At 46.0% G+C, this 22,498-nt stretch overlaps 1 protein-coding gene across 10 annotated transcripts in view; it reads right to left on the minus strand.

The window, feature by feature from the left end:
* LOC105022081 (nck-associated protein 5) overlaps positions 1–22,498 on the minus strand; it is a 133,871-nt gene that overhangs the window by 32,989 nt on the left and 78,384 nt on the right. For 9 of the 10 annotated variants that reach the window (XR_004575132.1, XM_020042388.3, XM_034289606.1 and 6 more), the window contains 5 exons: positions 13,297–13,387; positions 9,620–9,808; positions 4,756–4,824; positions 1,263–1,301; positions 466–585 (listed from right to left, as the gene is read on the minus strand). Coding sequence is in view for 9 of the 10 variants with exons in the window: in XM_020042388.3 (XP_019897947.2) it covers positions 466–585; positions 1,263–1,301; positions 4,756–4,824; positions 9,620–9,808; positions 13,297–13,387 (508 nt within the window). In the remaining variant the exon portion in view is untranslated. Of the gene's footprint in view, positions 1–465; positions 586–1,262; positions 1,302–4,755; positions 4,825–9,619; positions 9,809–13,296; positions 13,388–18,522; positions 18,633–22,498 lie in introns of those variants that run through there. The other variant, XM_034289610.1, reaches the window with a different exon arrangement.

Consider the following 22,498-nt stretch of genomic DNA (forward strand, 5'->3'; position numbering starts at 1 on the left):
TAACCCCAGGGTCTGGTGCACTAGAGGTAATTTGGTTGAGCGCTTTGCTGTCCCCCGAGAGAGCCCAGGATGGATGAGGCGAGGCTGGGTACTTTCTTAAATGATCTTGTCTGAGCCCTGGAGGCCCGTGGAGGCAGGATGGTTCATGAGCACACCGTCTTTTAGTGATGATGATGTTACAGACCCCAGACACAGGATCACATCACCACATCACAAAAAAAAGATGGAGGATTCTGATATTCTTGCTGTTCAGAAGATTGACGGGAGTGAATTCAGATGCTATTTCAACAGTTGCAGTCTCTTCAGTCACAGCGTTGCCTTCTATACTACAAAACACAACGTAGTGCTAATATTCCCACTAATGGCAGTAGAATCCTAGTTAAATGTCATAGATGGGCACCCCTGAGTTGGGGTGGACAGTTGCTCTGTATGGTTCTGGAAACAGTTGAATGGACCGGCCCCTACCTGCAGGAGCAGATCTGGTACGGGTCGGACTCTCTGCTGGAAGAGGACACTCATGGTGCGGTTCTGTTGCTCCAGGTCAAACACCCTGGTCCGCAGCTTCAGACACTCTTCTCTTAGGTCCTGGCAGACAACAGGGAGGGACAGGTTACAACACGGAACGGGGGGAACCCAGGGATGCATGCTTGACTGTCTCAATGTTGGCCCTCAACTGCAGGACAGGATGGCGATTCTTCACCGTAGCCCAACAGTGGTTCATTCAGTTCTTGTAGACATGTTTATGGATTCCCTGATTAACTTGTTCTCAAATAAGTTTTTGTGTCAACATAAAACAGCTCAATCCAACTTCAGTCATTTGTTAGACCTTCAGAAAACCTAGGTTTATTTGGAGACATGATGACAAGTTACCAGTACCACCAGAGGGTGGAGGGGGAACATGTCATTCACCGGGCCAATTTCTTGACCACTAGGCCACCCTGCCACCCACATATTTGCCATATGACAGCGTGCAAAACCAAAATGACTTAACCATTGTGCGTACACAAATCTGCCAATGGTGCACAAAGTCTGCAAGCCACCCAATTAAACCAGGCTGCGTTATAATGCCTATATACCATGGCACGACTATGACGTGTCTATATAAGAGTCAAAAGTAGTGTTGTTTCGTAAACGTGGTGCAACATCCGATTTACCATATCAGACAATATCAGACAATGAGTGTCCCAGACCCAAACAAGCTAGTTTACAGCTGACGAGTGAGAACATATTTAACGAGGTTGCTATAGAAACCACAGTCCTACCTTCTGAGTGAGCAGGGCCTGCACGACTTGATTGGCAACCTAAAAGAGTGGTGGGGGGGGGGGGGAGACCAAAATGTTACACAAGCTTTTTATTGACTCACAACGATAGGGTGTGAGAGACAGAAAAGGAAGGAGAGGACATGACCCCAGTTGACCCCACGCGCTCCAAACTGCCCGGCGTCTGCCGACGCTGTGTTCTCACGCCTCCCCTCCTCCTCTAACAACAACTTACTCTCAAGACTGTTCAGGAAACTATGGCGGGGCTCCGGTGAGTACAGTGTCCCGATGCTTTACTGCATTCTCGCGTCGCGTCTTCCCTTTGCAGGAGTGTGTTGATTCTTAATCGGCCCAATCATCATAAATCTGACGCGGGGGCGGAGAAGACCCGGAGCAGCCCGGCAGAGCGGAACAGATTGGAGCCCAGCGTGCTGCATGTATTCACAATGTTTAATTGTCTTCTGTTGATCCATTATTGACAGCAGTGTCGACGCTGATGTAGCGGCTAGGAGAGGAAAGGGCCAGAGTCCCGAACGGCAAACTCCTCCCTACGTAGCTCACAAGCACTTGACCCTATGATCTCTGGGCGCTATTTAGGGCACTGTGTAGAATTGTGGATGGGATTTGGGACACAGACAGGGAGTCGGATAGAAGAAGTGGTGGGATGAAGAGCCTTTGTGCCAGGGTTTTGGCCGCAGAGCTCCTCACACCACTTGAGTTTAGACCGCAGAGGCCCATCGACTCCGACTCAGATTACAGCACATTGATTGCTCGTTAATTCACTGTAAACGCACATTTGCCTTTCCTCAGAGGTGTCTCCTCTCTCCATCTTTATTTAATGCTGTGTTATGGAAATGGAATGAATAGGCTGTAGTGATCAGGTGTTGTGGGGAGTATTACATTATATTATTATAGAGCTTCTCCTGTAAAACGGAAGGGGCGCAAATTCTAAATAACAATAATAGTCAAGCTCGAATCTTAACGGCCAAGGCTTTGGACCGTTCACATTTCAAGTCATAGCAAGTGGAAAGTGCCAAATGTGGCTTACTCCCTTTCACCAGCCTTTAAATAACACGACATTAACTCAGGTTCAGTGCGTCACAATAACAAATATCCTTATGAAACCAGCGGCTAGCGACCGTCCCGAAACAACGCACTGAGCGCCCACCCTCACGCTTATGTACAGATAATCATCCCCAGTCATTAGCCAACCGGCCCGGCATCCTGTGCAGTTTCAGTCAGTTGCCTTGAGCCCCGTCGGCAGTGTTGTTAGAGCTGCACCCGGAGTCCCGCGTCACCACGGGATCATTAGCGAGCCAGCTGCCGTCGGGGGGGGGGGGGGGGGGGAGACAGGGAAGCGGACACAGAGGGCAACACAGCACCAGGCCAGCCAGGCAACGCAAACCCGGCTTTGTGAGAGCAAGGAAGTGGAGAAGGGATTTGGACTGGGGCCGCCCCGGGCGTTAGCTACAAAGCCTGCTGCCGTACGGGGGGGGGGGGGAGGGTTCATGGAGCCCGCCTGTATACTTGCAAAGAGATCACCTGGCATGGTTGTCGTATTGCCAACATACCTGGAAGGATGTCGCATTATTTCAGGGGAATTTGTCTGTTACTCTGAGAGGTCCGGTGCCTTCCGGTTTTCTGCTTTACCTCATCATTAAAGGCACCTGCCTGGCGTCCCAGGTCTAAAAATTTCCCCGGAATGGAAATGGAAAAGTTGAACTGGCCTTCGAGGTCCAGGATAGAGTTCGAGGGCATCGTTTCATATTTAGTCCTTTTGTCACTTTTTTTTTCTTAATCACTCTCTCTTCCTCAATGCCCCCTCTGTCTCCTTTTCATTTTTCATTACCTCTGACATTCACTGTCTCACCATCCATCTACAGTGGGGAGAAAAAGTATTTGATACACTGCCGATTTTGCAGGTTTTCCTACTTACAAAGCATGTAGAGGTCTGTAATTTTTATCATAGGTACACTTCAAGAGACGGAATCTAAAACAAAAAACCAGAAAATCACATTGTATGATTTTTAAATAATGAATTTGCATTTTATTGCATGACATAAGTATTTGATCACCTACCAACCAGTAAGAATTCCGGCTCTCACAGACCTGTTAGTTTTTCTTTAAGAAGCCCTCCTGTTCTCCACTCATTACCTGTATTAATTGAGTGTTCTGAGGATGGTGTTCTGAGTACAACCCCAAGAACACCATCCCGACGTGAAGCATGGAGGTGGAAACATCATTCTTTGGGGATGCTTTTCTGCAAAGGAGACAGGACGACAGCACCTTATTGAGGGGAGGATGGATGGGGTCATGTATCGCGAGATCTTGGCCAGCAACCTCCTTCCCTCAGTAAGAGCATTGAAGATGGGTCGTGGCTGGGTCTTCCAGCATGACAACGACCCGAAACACACAGCCAGGGCAACTAAGGAGTGGCTCCGTAAGAAGTATCTCAAGGTCCTGGAGTGGCCTACCCAGTCTCCAGACCTGAACCCAATAGAAAATCTTTGGAGGGAGCTGAAAGTCCGTATTGCCCAGCGACAGCCCTGAAACCTGAAGGATCTGGAGAAGGTCTGTATTGAGGAGTGGGCCAAAATCCCTGCTGCAGTGAGTGCAAACCTGGTCAAGAACTACAGGAAACGTATGATCTCCGTAATTGCAAGCAAAGGTTTCTGTACCAAATATTAAGTTCTGCTTTTCTGATGTATGAAATACTCATGTCATGCAATAAAATGCAAATGTATTACTTAAAATCATACAATGTGATTGTTTGAGACTCTGTCACTCACAGTTGAAGAGTTCCTATGATAAAAATTACAGACCTCTACATGCTTTGTAAGTGGGAAAACCTGCAAAATCGGCAGTGTATCATATACATGTTCTCCCCACTGTATGTCCGACCCTGCCCCTGTCCACCCCCACTCTCTCTGGCAGTAGAGCCCAGTTCTCCGGCCATATGAGCTCCAGAAGTTGGCACCATACTTAGGCCAGTCTGTCCCTCCTGGCAACAGTCGGCCCACAGCCTTTCCTTGGACTGACTCAGCGTGAGGACCCAGCCAAAGAGCTCATTAATTGTTGTCATTTGGCCCCCCTAAGGATGCTATTCACCCCGGCTTTTCCCAATCAGACAACACTGATTGCCACTGAATCACCAAGTGATGTACTTTTTTCCGTGGTTACATTCACTTTCGTGGTGGAGTTTAAGAGGGAGTTCGGGCGAAAGCACAGAAGTATACAGTGAAACGGGTGCTTGTAACTCGTTTGGTTAGCATTTGCAAGCGAAATCATAGGGAACTTTGTCTGAGCTAGTGATGGACACACAACTCTGAGAAAGTAATTGCGGAGAATGCTGCTACAGACAGAGGTTAAGATCCACCAGAACAGCACAGAGAACAACACGTGTTTTAAGAGTGCAGGATATCATTAGTGCGGTAAAAAACTAGGATCCCAGGGGAGGTTCAGGCCTTCGCTGAAGGAAAAGGGTTGGGCGCCTCACCTCGTCTAGACAGCGCTCATACTGTTCCCTCTGGCTCTCGTTCTCCATGGCCAAGGCAGAGTTCTCCTCCTGCACAGAAAGATCCACGGTTAGAACTTACATCCATTGACAGCATGTCATTACAGGCAATTCACAGTTAGGTGTGCTTTAGATGCATTACATGTCATTTACCAAATAGTAAAAATTGAAGGGTCAAAGTAATTATAATGAAACACCGGGCCAAGCCAGCCAGGCACAGCAAATGACAACTTGTAAATATAGAAATATGTGTCGTAGATGTGAAATTATACTGATGTGAATAAACAAAGCAATGCAAGAGGGATTTGTAGCCCGGCCTCTCCAAATGTTGTACTGATATGAAACCGTTTTGACGCAACAAATCGTATCCATGTTCTGCATGTTACGCGAGACTACACTGCCCTGGGCGGATATAACAATGAGGGAAGATTCACTGGAGGTGGAAAAGGTCAGGTGTCTACCAAAAGACAGAGGCCAACCAATAAAAACCCACGGAAGTATCTGGCAACGAAAGGTCAAGGGGATTGAAGTTATGATCTTGAACTTTAAAGGTACAAGTAAGAAGTTGTGTAGAATTGGTTGGACTGGACTAATGTGAATATTTCCTTGTTTTTTTTTGGGTGGGGGTGGGGTGGGGCTATTGCTTCACCTTTAAGGGAGAGGGGCTATTGATCTCCAGTGTTTCTCATTTGTCAAATGCAGGCGGGGCAGGCAGACCATATTAGAAACTGTCAACATCGCTCTGACCAGCTCGGCTCGCTCACCCCATATGCCCTTTAGTACAAACAGCCAGCCTTTGATTAAAACACGGGACAAATAATTGCACCTAACCCATTCCACTGCCTTAATCTAGATAGCACAGAGCTATCAGGAAGAACAAGAGGAGCTGTAGTAAAGAAGAAATAACTTTGAGATGTACTGTACGTGAAAAGCTGTTTACCAATACAAATGAGTTATTATCATTATGTTTTCATATTATTATAGTAAAAGCTTCCGGTAGAGACACATAATTACCCATTGATTGCACAAAAGCATGCTTTCTGCTGTGTTTATCGCATTCTTTGTGTTGATTGCAACAGGTTGAATCATCTTTATCCGTGTAGCAAGGGGACTGGGGAAAGGTGCAGTCGCATGTTACAGTGACAACATTGTTGCTTTGGATAGTTTGTGGAAAATACGTCTACGACCGATCAGCTTGTACCTGATAAACACATGTCAGCGTTTCTGCGTGCACTAAAAGCTTTGGAAATGATTTCATTATCGTGCTTGCAGGACATAATAGAGAAGACCTGGCATTGCAGTCATCATCTAAAAATATAACATATTATATAAAATAGAAATATAAGTGTTGGTTGAACCTGGAAGGAAGAAAGGTAGGCCAGAAATCACCCTTAGTAGAGTGAATGAACACAGAGCTATGAATGCAATGCATTATGAAAAAGAAAAAATCAATTTTGCATCGGAGGGCAAAATGACAACTGAATCACATAATAAAACAACAGCTTAGTAAATGCCAGCCAATGTATTGCAAAGCATCGCTCTCGCGTCTGCCACAATTATAGAACTGCAACTAAAGCGGCTGCTGACGTCGACTTCAACGCGCGTAAGTGATTGTAATCACACAGGCGGTTTCTATAAAGGACCAATTCCCTGTCATCCGTGAGCGTTTTCCCGGTGAGCTCACTTGATTAGAGGCGCGTTTCTCCTTCGGAATTGTCATGAGTGTTTAGCATTTGAACTCCGACCGTGGGTATCTCGCCCGGAGAACCGAGTGGGGCGAGGCGTTCTTGGACTCGTGCTCACAGTGGTCTTGCACAAATGGGGTTGCGGAGGATGCAGGGGGGGGGTATCGGATGGACAGGACTAGAATTGGCCACGCCACAGTCAGTTCTCACTGTAATTGAACAGGATTTAGAGACAGGCCTGCGTTGGGACGGGAGTGCCAGCTGTCCGTCTGTGACGCCCGCACACCCCAGACCTCCACTGTCTTTTCCTGGCACGCGGCTGCCAACTGTACCAAGCTGCATGGGCACCCCGGCTGGGAAATGGGCGCGTGCCATCGCTCAAACGGTAGAGACAGTCACCCAAGACCCACTCACTGGCTTGCTCCAGTCCTTCGGTGTCCCCATGGTTGAATACAGTGTTCGCCTACAGTGTTGTAGACCTGTAACCTACAGTGTTGTAGACCAGTAACCTACAGTGTTGTATACCAGTAACCTACAGTGTTGTATACCAGTAACCTACAGTGTTGTAGACCAGTAACCTACAGTGTTGTATACCAGTAACCTACAGTGTTGTATACCAGTAACCTACAGTGTTGTAGACCTGTAACCTACAGTGTTGTAGACCTGTAACCTACAGTGTTGTATACCAGTAACCTACAGTGTTGTAGACCTGTAACCTACAGTGTTGTAGACCTGTAACCTACAGTGTTGTAGACCTGTAACCTACAGTGTTGTAGACCAGTAACCTACAGTGTTGTAGACCAGTAACATACAGTGTTGTAGACCTGTAACGTACAATGTTGTAGACCTGTAACCTACAGTGTTGTAGACCAGTAACCTACAGTGTTGTATACCAGTAACCTACAGTGTTGTAGACCTGTAACCTACAGTGTTGTAGACCTGTAACCTACAGTGTTGTAGACCAGTAACCTACAGTGTTGTAGACCAGTAACATACAGTGTTGTAGACCTGTAACCTACAATGTTGTAGACCTGTAACCTACAGTGTTGTAGACCAGTAACCTACAGTGTTGTAGACCAGTAACCTACAGTGTTGTAGACCAGTAACCTACAGTGTTGTAGACCAGTAACATACAGTGTTGTAGACCTGTAACCTACAATGTTGTAGACCTGTAACCTACAGTGTTGTAGACCAGTAACCTACAGTGTTGTAGACCAGTAACATACAGTGTTGTAGACCTGTAACCTACAATGTTGTAGACCTGTAACATACAGTGTTGTAGACCTGTAACCTACAATGTTGTAGACCTGTAACATACAGTGTTGTAGACCACTTACCTAAACTGTGACCTATAGTGGTATAGATGTTAGGCATGTCTTTGTACTGGTTTCACCTTCAGTCCTATGTCCACTCCAAATAAATGCTAACTCATTTTGTCCTTCAACCAAGTATCTAATCACTCAATGACACTAATCCAGACATTTTGTTGTTGTTGTAAAGAATATATGTATTAAGAACAGAGGAAAAGCATTAACTGATCTTTCAAACATCTGTAAAAAGCTAAATAAAAGTGTTTCCCCACGATTCCCCCCCCCCCAAAAGGATTCAATCTAAGCTCAAAGTAAGCACCATATTTAAATGCATAGCATGCCCACCATACTAATGAATGATATCAGTTAGGCCGGCCTGGTGGGGGGAAATAGAAACGGGCGCCCTTATTTAGTGTCACCGCCATTTACACACAACAAAAGCCCATGATGTATTGCCTCGCTGTTGTTTTAGCCGGTTCTCTACGGGAACAGCATCCATCACAGACGCGACGGGATGGAAGAAAACGGCAGATAACTTTTGATAAAGTCGTTTAGAATTTAGCGTTTGGGGTCAGCCGTTATTTCCCTGGACTCCAGGGAAGACGGCTTTTACAGTGAGAGGAGCCGTAAAGCAACAATCAGTTACAGTTGCATTTTATTCCAATTAACCTTAGCTTCAATTTCTGTCAGCGCTGAGTTAGTGTCAGCGTCCATGACGGCTGTAGAATGGGGTGGTTTCTGCAATCCCAAGCACAGCAGGTAGTATTTTTCTCAAGTCTGAGCCGTCCAAGCAGACCTGGGTTCAAGGATTTATTATTTTTTTTCGCACTTAGCTTGACTATAAGCTTCAATATGTTAGACTGCTAATGGTAAACTCCCAAAAGTACAAATCTGGCGGAATCAAGCGCTTAAAGCATTTTAACATCGGCCTCAAAAGCCCGTGTGACACAAAGAGACCCTTCGTAACTTCCATTAAGTCTTAATAGACTGAGCTCCTTAGAGGAATACTTCTCCCAAATTACAAATGAAACACTGGTGTACTCGTGCTGTTAACAGTCTATGGACAAAATATGACAGGAATCCATAACCCTATCTGTCTATGAGTGCATCCTTTAGACCACTCCATGTGAAGCCAGCTGCTACTCAACAAGGCCAGCTGACAGAGATATGTACTTTTAACACTCCCCAAAACCTTGTTAAAACTGAGAAAAAATGTAATCATTTGGAATACTTTCAAGAGAATCCTTCATCAAAGTGATTTTAAACATTCCCCGATGTGAAGATTTTATTTGGTTAACAGATAGGAAGTGTTGGGTTAGGTGGTACTATCTATTGGACACTAAGGACCTTGGGAAAAGGAGAAGAGAAGAATGTGCCTAATGCTTAAAACTTAAAACATGCTTAAAACATGTTTCACATTTTGATGGTAGCATTCAGGCTGAATGGGTTGGACACATCTACTCACAGGTTAAGGACACAAATATGTCATTTTGGAAGTTTGCCGAAGCATGCCTTTTATAGTTCTGGAGATCTGATGTCAGACCAGTGGGGTTAGAAACGATCAGAATCAGACAACAGAATCAGATTACTCTAAACGCTGCTGAGAACAGAACATACAGCGGAGAGGTGGACGAGTGCTGTGGAAACTAACAAACATGTTGTTAAGCCCAAGGCCTGAAGACCAGGCCCTCTGTGGAGCCATTTGCTCTCTAAACAGCAGAGCACACAAGACTTTGATAAGCCCGTCATGCTCCACACCGCAAACAACAGAACGGAGAGCCTTGGTCGCAGAGGGAGAAGAGGAGGAGGGAGGAGAGGAGAAGAAAGGGGGAGCCACGTTTTGAGCCGTACCTCTAGGGTCCGCAGACGCTCCAGAAGGAGATTGGTTTGGTCCTGGAGCTCTTCCGCTCCGCTGAGGCTGCCTACGTCGGCCAGTAAAGGGTCTGCTGTTGCTGTCTTGTCGACCGGCAGCAGGCCGCTCCCGATGTTGTTCCGCCCCAGGCTGTCGCACGTCTTCTGCACCTCCTCCGAGAGTTTATCCTGACAGACAGACAAGAGGAGAGAGAGGGAGACGGAGGGAGACAGTGAAGACATGGGGGGAGGAGATATAGAGATAGAAAAGCAGAGAGAGTAAGAAAAAAAAAGAATGACAGAAGGGCGAAAAGAAGAAAGAGGAGAAGTAGGAAGGGAATAGAAAAAGAACGACAGAGGAGAGAGATGACAGAAATTGGGGGAGAGGAAAAAAAAATTTTCAACAACATGACTCCAAAACATCCCCTAATCCCTAATCGTGTTTCACTTGTTTTCCAAAGAGTGACAGTGACCTTGAGGGCTTTCCATCTTGTCTGCCAATACCCCCCCCCCCCCATCCCTCCCTCCCTCCCACACACACACCCTCCCCCCACGCTTTTCTCCCCCCCCCTGCCCCCCGTTTCCGGCTGTGACACTAACGCGCGGAGGCGGAAATTAAAAGCGAACACAATGAAACGATCGGGTCCCTGATATGGCGTGGCCCGCGGCGCTTGGTTCACGGGGACACTCGCAGACGAGACGGCATCAGTGGCACTGGCGAGACGCACCAATTAGGTACTGTACATTCAACACAGGAAATCAAAGGACCGGAGGAGGACGGTGTCTGGTATCCTTTGTCCGTTATTTCTAAGCATTTTCACACAATCCTAGAAGTCAAGGAGGACATTATTTTGCTACTTTGGGATCACATTCATATCGGTGATTTAATGTGATATTGAGACATACTGGATGAGAACCATACCGTAGGCTTTTCTTGTTATGCTAATTTGTTTGTAAAATTTTTCCTACTATCTAAAACAAAAACACTCAGTACAGTCTGTGGGCGTTTAATGGATTTCCATGCATCCCCCAGAAATATGATACGTTGATATGCCAATAATGTGAAAACGTATCCTCAACTGCACTAAACCAGGGATTTATCTTATTTATTTACAAAAAATAATTCACCCATTTTCTTCTGCCCTCCTAATATAACAATGTTCAATTTGCATCTATGGCTCATGGCAAAGACTCCAGAGAAGGTTTGGGATAGTGGATAACATCTGAAGTACATATTTGCATTCTCTTGCCAACCACCTTATCTGAGCAGGCAGGCGCATGACCCACCAGAAGGAGAGGCTAGAGTGCCACAAGACTAGGCGGACCCAGGACACTGCACCCATTCACCCCAGATAGGGCTAGGCAAAGTGGAACCGCTCTCTGCAGAATCCAGGTGCACCAGCATGTCGATTTAGACTGTGACACTTTGTAGGCCCTGTTTCTTAACTTCTTACGTCCAGCAGAGAAAACTGTTGAATCTGTTTCTTAATTTAAACAAACAGGTTTGCCTTCGGAGGTTCGTCAATTGCGTCGATGGTTTACTACCCCTACTCCTGTCCTGATCTGAGACGGGTTGAATGTCGATCTGGGCTGGTGGTTGGGCGTCGGGTAAAACTCCGCACGGACCATTTAGCTAGTTAAGGAGCTAAGACAGGTAAGTCATTTGGCTTTTCCCCTTTGAATAACTCAAAATGTCACCAAAGCCTTCAGTCGTTTTCGTCTGATGTATTGCGTGCGCCTCAGTTAAGGTTTTCATTCAGTAATCCTCTTCCTGACAGTTAATTGTCATGTTCGATGATGGACTTTCAAGGTAATTGTAGCGGACCCAGGCAGCCATAGCTAGGAGCATTGATGGATGAGGTGGAGAGCTCGCGAGCGCCTGCGTCTCCACACCCAAATGCATTGAAAATAAGTTTGCCCTTTCTACCACAGAGTTGGGAAATGCTGTAGTTCAAAACAACCGGCATTACCTTTCGCTTTTAACCCCAAAGGACTATTCCAGTCTTGGCTAAAACCTTCAATTCAATTATTTAGTTTTTCTGTAGCATTGAAACTGTGGTCATTACTTTGTTATTGTCATTGGACAAGTTTAGATAGTCCCTCCCTGTATAAGTCATTTGTAATAATTTGAAGCATAATTAATAGGACCAATTCGTCTCCCCCCAGTAAGTCTACCACTTATTGACAGTTAGCTCCTTTTATCCTCATATCTGATTACTTGCTGAACACCTGCTAGCCTAGGCTGCACACCGCAGTAATGTCACGTCGGTCCACACGCGTGGGTCGGCACGGCATCCATTCACACAACTCGTTACAGCCCCACGGATCCCGTCTGCTAACTGTTGACAGATTCAAATCCAATGTTTGATAATCCACTCAGTTTGATTAATTCAGGGGCTGCTGTTGTCCTGCTTAAAAGCCGTAATTTGAATAGTCTCAAGTTAACTGGCCATGTGAATCCCACTGCTGAGAGGGCTACGGCTCAAATGCCCACTATTTCAGTATCAAGTGCACTATTTCTGAAAATTAGTAAATAGGGTGTCATCTCTCCATAGGGCCCTGGTTAAAAATAGCACACTACGTAGTAAATAGGGTGCCATTTGGGCTTCAGCCTTAGAGGTTACTACCTATGGTAATTCGAATATATCTAGCTAATTATGTATGTTTTAGGGTCATTATTATGCGTACCGCCATAACCCTCATTGCCTGTTATGACGCATATGTGTAAATATTCTTGTATTTTTTTTTTTTACACATTATAATTTATGATTGTGCAAAAACGATTTTGTCTTTTATGAAGCATATGCAAGATGCATCAGTTACCTAACATTAACTCGACCTCACTAATTCTTGTCTGGGCAATTCCACTTTATTTCTGTAAGGTTGTTGGAAAGGTCACTTTAACATAATTACATTAATTTAATTAATTAGACATGGATAATTGAGGTATGCTCCGTGTCAAAAACATGGACCTTGAGTCTCTGTACTAACAAACCTCTCTCACACAGACTCTCTCTCTAGCACACACACACACACACACACAGACGCACACACGTTTCAAGCCTATTGAGTGTAATCAGAGTAACCACTGTGGTTGCCAAGAACAAAGGCTAAGTAATAAGGCCACTACTAATTGATGTTGAATTACAACAATGGCCAGCGTGTTAAAAAGTAAACATCTCTCTGAGCCATGCTCCAACATACAGTAGTACCCCATGGCTAGAGAAGACATTTTCCGTCTTGGAAGGCCGAAACAACTATGGTTTTCATCCTCTCCTAATTAGGGACTGGTTCAGACCTGGGACACCAGTAGAGTGCAATTACCAGAAGGCAGAAGCAAACAAGTTCCAGGATGGATACTGCCTACCCCTTGTCTTTGTAGGGACCAGGACTACGTTGAAGGGTTGGGTGGGGGAATTCAAGCACTTCAAATATCTAAATACATTTAATGTTGATTTGGTTTCTTTATTTTAAATATAGTTCAATTCTGAAATGTTGGAAATTGGAAATCCCTATGCAAATATGAATTTGAAATACCATAGGTATTAGAATAAACACTTCCATATACTTACAATACCTTATTTTGGCCACATCATTGGAAAATACACAACACATCTTGTGTTATTGTTTGTTACAAATACAGGCGCATATGAACGTAGTTTCTGGAAGGTGGTTACCTTGTAAACCTTCATAATGTCCACAGTGTCCACGGCTGTCTGCTCCAGCACCCCCTGGGTCTGCAGCAGCGTTCGCACTGTCTCTTCCATCCTACACATGCACACACAGACAACCACACAGACAACCACACACACACATACACACACACACAGAAACAGAGGGGAGAAGGAGAATGGGGTTGGAGTCAGCAACACGAGAGGTGGTGGTGAGGCTTTTGACATTAACCCAGTCCCTTCACACTGCAGTGTGAGGCACATCGAACAATGTCTTGCTGAATGACAGAACCCCAGTCCATTCACATGACAAACATCACACAATGTGTTGCTGAATGACAGAACCCCAGTCCGTTCACATGACAAACATCGCACAATGTGTTGCTGAATGACAGAATCCCAGTCCCCTCACATGACAAACATCACACGTGTTGCTGAATGACAGAACCCCAGTCCCCTCACATGACAAACATCACACATGTTGCTGAATGACAGAACCCCAGTCCCCCCACATGACAAACATCACACATGTTGCTGAATGACAGAACCCCAGTCCCCCCACATGGCAAACATCCCACAATGCGTTGCTGAATGACAGAACTTAATTCCCTTTACATGACAAACATCACACATTGTGTTGCTGAATGACAACACCTCAGTCCCTTCACAAGTTGCCGTATACCTATATATGGTTCTGTGTAGGTGAAGAGGTGAGTTCACTGAGGCAGAGTATGACTGGCTGACGGCCTCTGATGACCTCTGCTTCTGTAGGTCATCTGATACAGGCGTGTGTCCAATTTGGTCCTGAATAATGATTTCTCTCAAGGCCAACGGAGGACTTTTACCCTCAGATACATCAACATGCTGCTCCTCACACCTCATTTCAATTTGAATTGTGACAACGGCTGTCACTTCGCCAGCTTTTTTCTATACAACCAACGGGCCCCTTGAGGCTAAGAAACACCACCACTGACAGCTGGACCTTTATGAAGATAGTGTAGGATAGGGCTCCCTCCACTGACCCAGCCAGAAGTGGGTCGACTCTTTGGAGTACAAAGAGATGGAGGCGTGATACACCCGTGACATTTCGGGGAGAGAAACGCCACCGTGGATCAGCGAGGGGAAGACCATGATCAAAGAAAACGGATTTGAAATCACCTCACGGCCCAGCCGGGTAGTGAAGAAACCCACGCGCGGACAGGTGGATGTCACCCGCGTCTCATTAAGGTGGATGTCACCCGTGTCTCATTAAAAGTTGCCTCTCTGTTCCCGTGGATCGTAGGCATAGAGACAGCAAAAAGCGTGGGACCGCCGGGCACCGCAACAGATAACCAGGTGTCGCATTGGTCCGCTTTAGGACACTGACGTTTGTCAACGGTGAATTCCGTGTCGGTCGCGCTTAAGTGGCGGCACTCCTGATGGTCCTTTCATGGCTGACGGTGGTCACCTTACCTGAGGCTCAACACCCTCTAAAGAAGCCAAATCAGCCACGCCGTTCGGCTCATCGTATGCTCTCGCAGGCCAAGCTCGATTGACGCTCTCTGGGTTTTTTCCGTCGCGGCTTTCACAGTCAGCGTGTCGCACGACGGACGGAGCAGCAGCTTTAACGTGGGCGGGGCTGTGGCGGCGCTCCACCAGCGTAGCAGCCACACCATCTGGTGGGCTGAGTTGGATGCCGGAGAAAAGCTGGCTACAGTCCGGACTAGCTAGTTAGCTGACGGCCTCAAAAGCTGAACTGTCAGGTCTGCGGCAGATTGCTGACCTCTGGCCTTAATCACTAAGGCCGGAGGCAGAGAGCGTGGGTGACCCGGGAGAGCAAATTAGCATGTTATTGCAAGTAAAACGACTGACGTGGGGCAACTGACTCATAACAGTTAGTGAGTAGGTGTCTGCTTGTTTGGAAAACAAATATGGCAGGGCTAAAATAAAGTGGGATTCAGTCATTCTCACGACTGGGCAGAGGGTTAGCCTTTTCTCCATAACCAGATCATGTGGTAAGGAAAAATCCCTGACCCTAACTTTCATTCACTGGATGAATAGGAGACCTTTTTTTATTGGCACTGTGTTATAAACGTAACCATAACCCCGAGCCAGCTTTATCTCCTTCAAATGAAGGAAATCCCTCTAAACTGGAACGTCAAACGAAATTCACCACATTCTCAGCCAAAATGACAAGGCAGAATGTCCCCGTGTCGAGGCTGGTGGTACTCTGATCCCGGTGACCTCCACATAGTTAAGCGGCAGGATAACAGGACCCTTTGATGCCCCCCCCCCCCCGGCAGGCCTGCATTGGCTTTGAGGAACAGGGGCCGCGTCGGTTGGAGGCTAGGGTGTGGAGACGGTGCAGGAAGCTGGAGGGCAGCGGGGGTGGAAGAACTGTGGTGGAGGGGGGGGGCGGGGTATGTGTGGAGGTCTGACGAACGCGTCCAGCCAGCACCTGAAAGGGTCTCTTTGTGCGGTTTAAAAAAATGTGGCTTGTGGTGCACACTTCAAAGTCCCCACAAGCACTGACGGGTCTGCGCTCGGCCGTTCTGGATTCGCACTCACCCGTTCTGGGTCCACCTGGTGGACTCCACCACCTGGCCAGGGGAGACGATTAGGACGAGCGGTGGGGACGTACGGGCCCCGCAGAGTGCGGACTCACAAACGTGCCGCTGACAGCGCTGATTCTGGGGAATGACTTTAACGTGCATTTGATCCGGCCCCTCCCCCAGGCTGTTTGAAGTCGGAAGGAACCCGTGTATGTGCACAACATGAGCAGGGAGAGCAGAGGCCCATTTACATCCAAGTCATTCAGCAGACGCCTTTGGCCGTGCAGGGACTGATGAAAACCCCAGAGAAATGTATGGGAGCCGCGGCAGCACCGTGAATATCGTTTCATAATAAAAGCGTTTGAATTCATTTTGGCTTTTGTATTATTTTCCACTGTGAAGTTTACCTAGCTGTGCTAACAATTCTAACTATTCTATTCTACCTGTCTTAATGCAAGACAGCAATTTAATAGCACAGCCTGCACATGAAAAAACGAAATGTCTATATAATGACTATATGTAACAGAAACTTTCAACAACGTTTCCAGCTGTTCAGAAAACAACATTTTATTGAAGAGAATGAACAAGATTTAATAATGCCATTTTGTGGCTGATTTGAATGGGTGGCTAAGGTGTATTTTGATGAATGTTTACTTCCTTATTAACAGGGGAGGGGCCACTGATTAAAAGTTTTCCTGTGTCAGAGACGTTTGCATGTACTCATTTAGCTAGCATTCACTGTGGGATTTGCATGCATTTGCATTACTCTCTTTCGCATTAAAAATATCAGTGTGATTTAAAAATAGAGCCCCTAGAGAGTCGGTATCTCCAAATATCCCAGTCAGGCACAAAATTGGTAATAAGGAATAAAGTTATGAAAATACTTGCCCAAGCCAACGGAATACTACTCTATGAATCTGAAATGCTACTCTATGAATCTGAAATGCTGCTCTATGAATCTAAAATGCTACTCTATGAATCTGAAATGCTACTCTATGAATCTGAAATGCTACTCTGTGAAACTAAAATGCTACTCTATGAATCTGTGCTCTGAAGAAAAGAACTGACATTTTTAAAAGGCTAAGAAGCTGTAAGACAAACATTGGAATTCAAGGGATTCACCGTAACAGGAAAACCAAACAGATCTATTACAGGTGTCATTTGACTTCTGGGCTACGCTTCACATACTTTTAGGCACCGCATCTCTCATTCTTCAGCGCCAGACACAACTTCATAACCAACACTCAGTCAGCTGAACACAATATTTAGTTCTATTATCATGTTGAAAGACTGGTTTAAGTTTAGCTCCTATTAATTCTAACCACATTTCCCCCTCTGATTCATCTGGAGGAGCATCACAAATAGGAATGTCATGGACAATTACCCCCCAATGATCACATTTTGATGGTGTACTGATTAGGAATTCTAGCGTTTTCTGAAGCTATTCATCAGTAAAATTATTGAGGCTGTTTTGAGTGTGTAATGTTTTTTAAGTACTTTAATGGTTTCAAAAGGGCAGTGCAGTTCAAAAATGTTATTTGCCCATTTTTGCTAATAATATTTGAACAATACGTCAAAATAACACTGAAATTATTCACTATTTCTGTAAGAGTGTCTTAAACAAATGGCTTACTCTATAATACTACAAATTATAGGCTGAAGGGGTCTCTAAGTGTCTATAGCCTCTAGGTCTGTAGTAGAAAACTTTTCCTTCCAACTGCTCTTTTGTGTTCAGTGAACAACCTCACACGGTACACATGCTATGTATTTATTGTGACTTGCTACCTGTATTAGATAATTTGATCACATGTGCACGGGTAGCAAAGTCTATGATAATGTCCACTTCAGTTGTCACAGTAACAACCCCGCCCAAATCATTAGCGTCTCAGTGACCCAAAAAAGTGTGAACGGCAGCTTTTATTCTGCACAGGGGGAAAAAAGGTGCAGTGTTGTCCACAGACTCCCAAACGGTCGTAAATGACCTTCAGCTGAGGACATCAACCAGAGTACAGGAGGGAGGGAAGGAAGACTGGAGGTAAGAAAAGCAAAGCCTGACTCGTCCGACCCTCAGACTGCACCAGCTGAATTTCAAATACGTCTGCAAGAGCCAGGAAGTACAATTAAGTCTCCAATCAATCTCCAGCTATGGGCAACAACCCCCCCCCCCCCCCCCCCACCCAAACACACACATACACACAACCCTGAGCCAGGCACACATGCATGGGTGCTTTGATACTTAAAGTAAAGCCAATGGGGGAAGCAAGCCAGATGTCTGAATTAACTAGTTGAATGAGGTGTGTCTGACAAGTCATCACTACGTGCAGACCGTGAATGCACCTAAATGACCCATTAGAGGTGACCCCCCCACCCCCCCATGCTGGTCTCCCCCACATCCTGTGTCTCCCATTATTCAAGTCTTTCTCCAAGGACGCAAACGCTGACGCGCAGATTTGCAACTTCCTGTCGTTAAAGGCACGAATAAACGTCCAACGCGGTCCGGACATGAAGTGGAGCGACCGCTGTTCTTTTTCTTGCCTGCCCACAGAAACTATCGAGAGCTACTGAAGTCGTAGAAGCGTTGCTGGCAAAAAGAAAACGTTAAAAACCCATCACCTGCTTTATGCAGGCAAACGTGTTAACCAAGGACTGACAAGCGAATCACTGAACACACACACTGATCACAGTGGCTCGAGAGACTCACCCCGTCTTGCTGGATTTGCGTCCATCCTGGTCGTTAGCGACGTCCTTCCTCCTGAACAACGCCACAAACACTGTGCAAACCTCTCTGAGCTCCATTGGGAGAAGCAGACGGACAAGGCAGACAGCCTGTGCTCAGCCCATAGCCCTGTGTCAACAGCTGACCCGCAGGCAGCTCAAAACGTGGCTCTGTGGTTCCGCTGAAATAGGCCAGTCAAGAATCATACAAGCCTGACTGCTTTTCCCTTCAAACATAAACCGCCGGTATGTTCGTGTGGTAGTCCGCTAGCTGGGTCGCTCCTGGTCGATGGTTTGGACTCATGTACCACACAAGCGCATGCACACACAGACACACACACACACACACACAAAGCCAGTCTCACTTTCTACGAGGTGGTCGCTGAGTCTGCTTTGTGGTGTGTTATTATCCAATCCCAGTGCTGTCCCATTCAGGGCCGAGGTCTGGCAAGGAAAGTCTGTGGTACAAAAAGTGGTGTGCTGGGGGTGGGAGTGGGGGGGTAGAGAGCGGAGCGGAAGCCCTTTCCCATATGTTCCATGTTAAGCCAGAGGAGAGACCTGCCTTGTCGAGGCTAGGTTGTGGCTAGGCTACAGCCAGGGATCAGGGCTGCGGCGACAGGGGGAAGTCGGCCTGGTGATCATCCAGCCTTGGATAAGTCTGAGGGATGTATGGGTGGAGGGGTGAATGAATGGACAGCAGACATATGGAGCCTTATCGGCTGCCAGGGATTAGGTGGGCTTTAGGCTGAGCTGAAACCAACACTTTCTATGGCTATGCAACTGCTGTAAACAGGCAAAAGACCCAGAAAAGTACTGGCAGACTGATAGACAGACAGACCAACGGACTAATTGCTAGGACACGTTCCACCCTGTCAACTGACCAGCGTATCCTGCTATAGAGAATAAGACTGTGATCTCATTGGTCGGACTGACCTAGCGGGCTCCTTCCCCCGGTCCAAACTCTCCCTCCATTAACGCTGCATCAGCAGCTAATCCCCCCATTAACCAGGTTTGACAAAAGGCACAATTAGAAAAGTCTCAAATTCCCCGAGAGGAACTCACGAGTGGGGAACAATCGGCAGGTTGTGTTGCTGGATTGGGGTCATGGGAGGGGGGGGGGCCATGCATGACCACTCATAGCTGATGGATAAATATTATTATCGCCTTATCTTCACTGGGCAGCAACTCCTGAAAAACCCGCCCCAACTGTTCGACTCAGCATTCCGAAGTCCCATTATTCTCGTTCCAGATTATTTTTCTCATTTCCACTAAATCTGCTCCACCTCTGTAAAACTGCGTAATTGCCCGGCAGGCCCATAGATTACGCCAGGACTGAACCACTTCTTTATCCTCTTTGGAACTTGTGTTTTGTTTTGTGTTCCTCAAACAGAAAGCGTGATTGTAACGGGAACTCTTGACCCGGAGGAGAGCGAGCGACGTGGCCTTTCAATTAACCCCTAAAGGAGAGACACACCCGGCCCAGTCACCGCATGCATTCTCTGACCAAGCGACAGACACATCAAGGTTTGTTTCAAGTAGACAATGATGTAAAAACCTGCAGGTGGCCGTCAAGCCTGTTAGTTCAGGGTAACATTACAAACTCCTTTAACCATAGAGCGACTGGTGCATTCCAGTCACCTATGACCCCAACCAAAGAGACACACATGATAGAGAAGCAGGGGAATGCCAAAGGGAAGGCTGAGACAGTCAGAGGCCAGGGAGATAACGACTACCTACTGCATGCCTCATCCATCTTTTGTAGTAACATAGGGTCCAATTCTTGCAAACATGCCAAGTTTTGTGACCATGTAGTCAAGGTGTGGGCATATAGAGTGGATATAAAAAGTCTACACACCCCTGTTAAAATGCCAGCTTCTTATGATGTAAAAGAATGAGACAAAGATAAATCATGTCAGAACTGTTTCCAATTTTAATGTGACCTGTAATGTGAACAATTCAATTGAAAAACAAACTGAAATCTTTGAGGGGGAAAAATTTAAATAAAAAAAACGTATAAGTGTGCAAACCAAAAAAAGCACCTTTTGATTTTATTACAGCACTCAGTCTTTTTGGGTAGGAGTCTATTAACATGGCAAATCTTGACGTGGCAATATTTGCCCACTCTTCTTTGCAAAAGCACTCCAAATCTGTCAGACTGTGAGGACATCTCCTGTGCACAGCCCTCTTCAGATCACCCCAAAGATGTTCAATTGGATTCAGGTCTGGGTCTCTGGCTGGGCCATTCCAAAATGTTAATCTTCTTCTGGTGAATCTTCTTCAGCTTTCTAACGGATGCCTGAAGGTTTTGTGCCAAAACTGCCTGTTATTTGGAACTGTTCATAATTCCCTCCACCCTGACTAAGGCCCCAGTTCCAGCTGAAGAAAAACAGCCCCAAAGCATGATGCTGCCACCACCATGCTTCACTGTGGGTATGGTATTTTTTGGGTGATGTGCAGTGTTGTTTCTGCTCCAAACATACCTTTTGGAATTATGGCCAAAAAGTTTTACCTTGATTTCATCAGACACATTTTCCCACGTGCTTTTGGGAGACTTCAGCCTGGCTTGGATGTTTTTCTTTGTAAGAAAAGGCTTCCGTCTTGCCACCCTACCCCACTGCCCATTCATATGAAGAATACGAGAGATTGTTGTCACATGTAGCACACAGCCAGTACTTGCCAGAAATTCCTGCAGTTCCTTTAATGTTGCTGTAGGCCTCCTGGAAGCCTCCCTGACCAGTTTCTTCTCGTCTTTTCATACATTTGGAGGGATGTCCAGTTCTTGGTATTGTCTCTGCCATATTTTCTCCACTTGATGATGACTGTCTTCACTGTGTTCCATTGTATATCTAATGCTTTGGAAATTATTTTGTAGCCTTCTCCTGACTGATATCTTTCAACATTGAGATCCCTCTGATGCTTTGGAAGCTCTCTGCGGAACATGGCTTTTGCTCTGAGATGCAACTAAGAAAATGTCAGGAAAATCCTACTACAACAGCTGAACTTTATTTGTGATTAGTCACTTTAAATGATGGCAGGTGTGTAATGACTTCTATTTAACATGAGTTTGAATGTGATTGGTTAATTCTGAACACAGCCACATCCCCAGTTATAAGAGGGTGTGCACACTTATGCAACCAGCTTTTGTAAGGTTTTAATTTTTCCCCCTCAAAGATTTAAGTTTGTTTTTCAATTGAATTGTTCACATTATAGGTCACATTAAACGTGGAAAAATGTCTGACATGATTTATCTTTGTCTCATTCTTTTACATCACAAAAACTTGGCATTTTAACAGGGGTGTGTAGACCTTTTATATCCACTGTAGATGACGTCGTGTTGGAGTTAGTATTGCTTTCTCTTTGCCCCGTTTACTCTTCTTCGTCAAGGTTGCATTTTGAGCAAATAAGGTAATGTCCTCATGTACGCCACTTAGTGGCGAGCCTCCTCCTCAGGCCCGCTGAGATTCCTGGTGGGTTTTTGGCACAATTAATTGTGTGTGTGTGTGTGTGGTGGCTGCTCATAAACGGACTTGTCCATTGTTAGACATGAGACTTGTTGAGCTAGTTGCTACCAAGGTGAGACATCGACGCCTACTCACAAACCCTTTGTTGTCAGAGGAACGTGGTTCAATCCTATTAATGTGCTTCCAAGCGTGGTGAGTGAGACAGATATTGTTCTGGGAAGCGCCAGAGGTAGGTGCTAATTTTGTACGTGGGATGCTCCTTAGATCATTTTATAGAAAACCTTAAGCGGAGCAAGCTTGGACACAACCGGATATATGTTCATGGTTTGCCGGCCGGTTGGGCTGATATGCCTTCCATCTAGACTGGCTTGAAGAGCATGGTCTCCTGTGGGCCTGCTTAAGACAAATCACTTGTCCAGGCACTTCTCTGTTTCAGCCTGGCTGCTTGGAAGAGAGGGTCTTCTCCGAGACCCTGACTTTACACACATTACAGAACCCTTG

Source organism: Esox lucius, chromosome 22, assembly GCF_011004845.1.
Source record: "Esox lucius isolate fEsoLuc1 chromosome 22, fEsoLuc1.pri, whole genome shotgun sequence".
In the NCBI taxonomy this organism is placed as follows: Eukaryota; Metazoa; Chordata; class Actinopteri; order Esociformes; family Esocidae; genus Esox; species Esox lucius.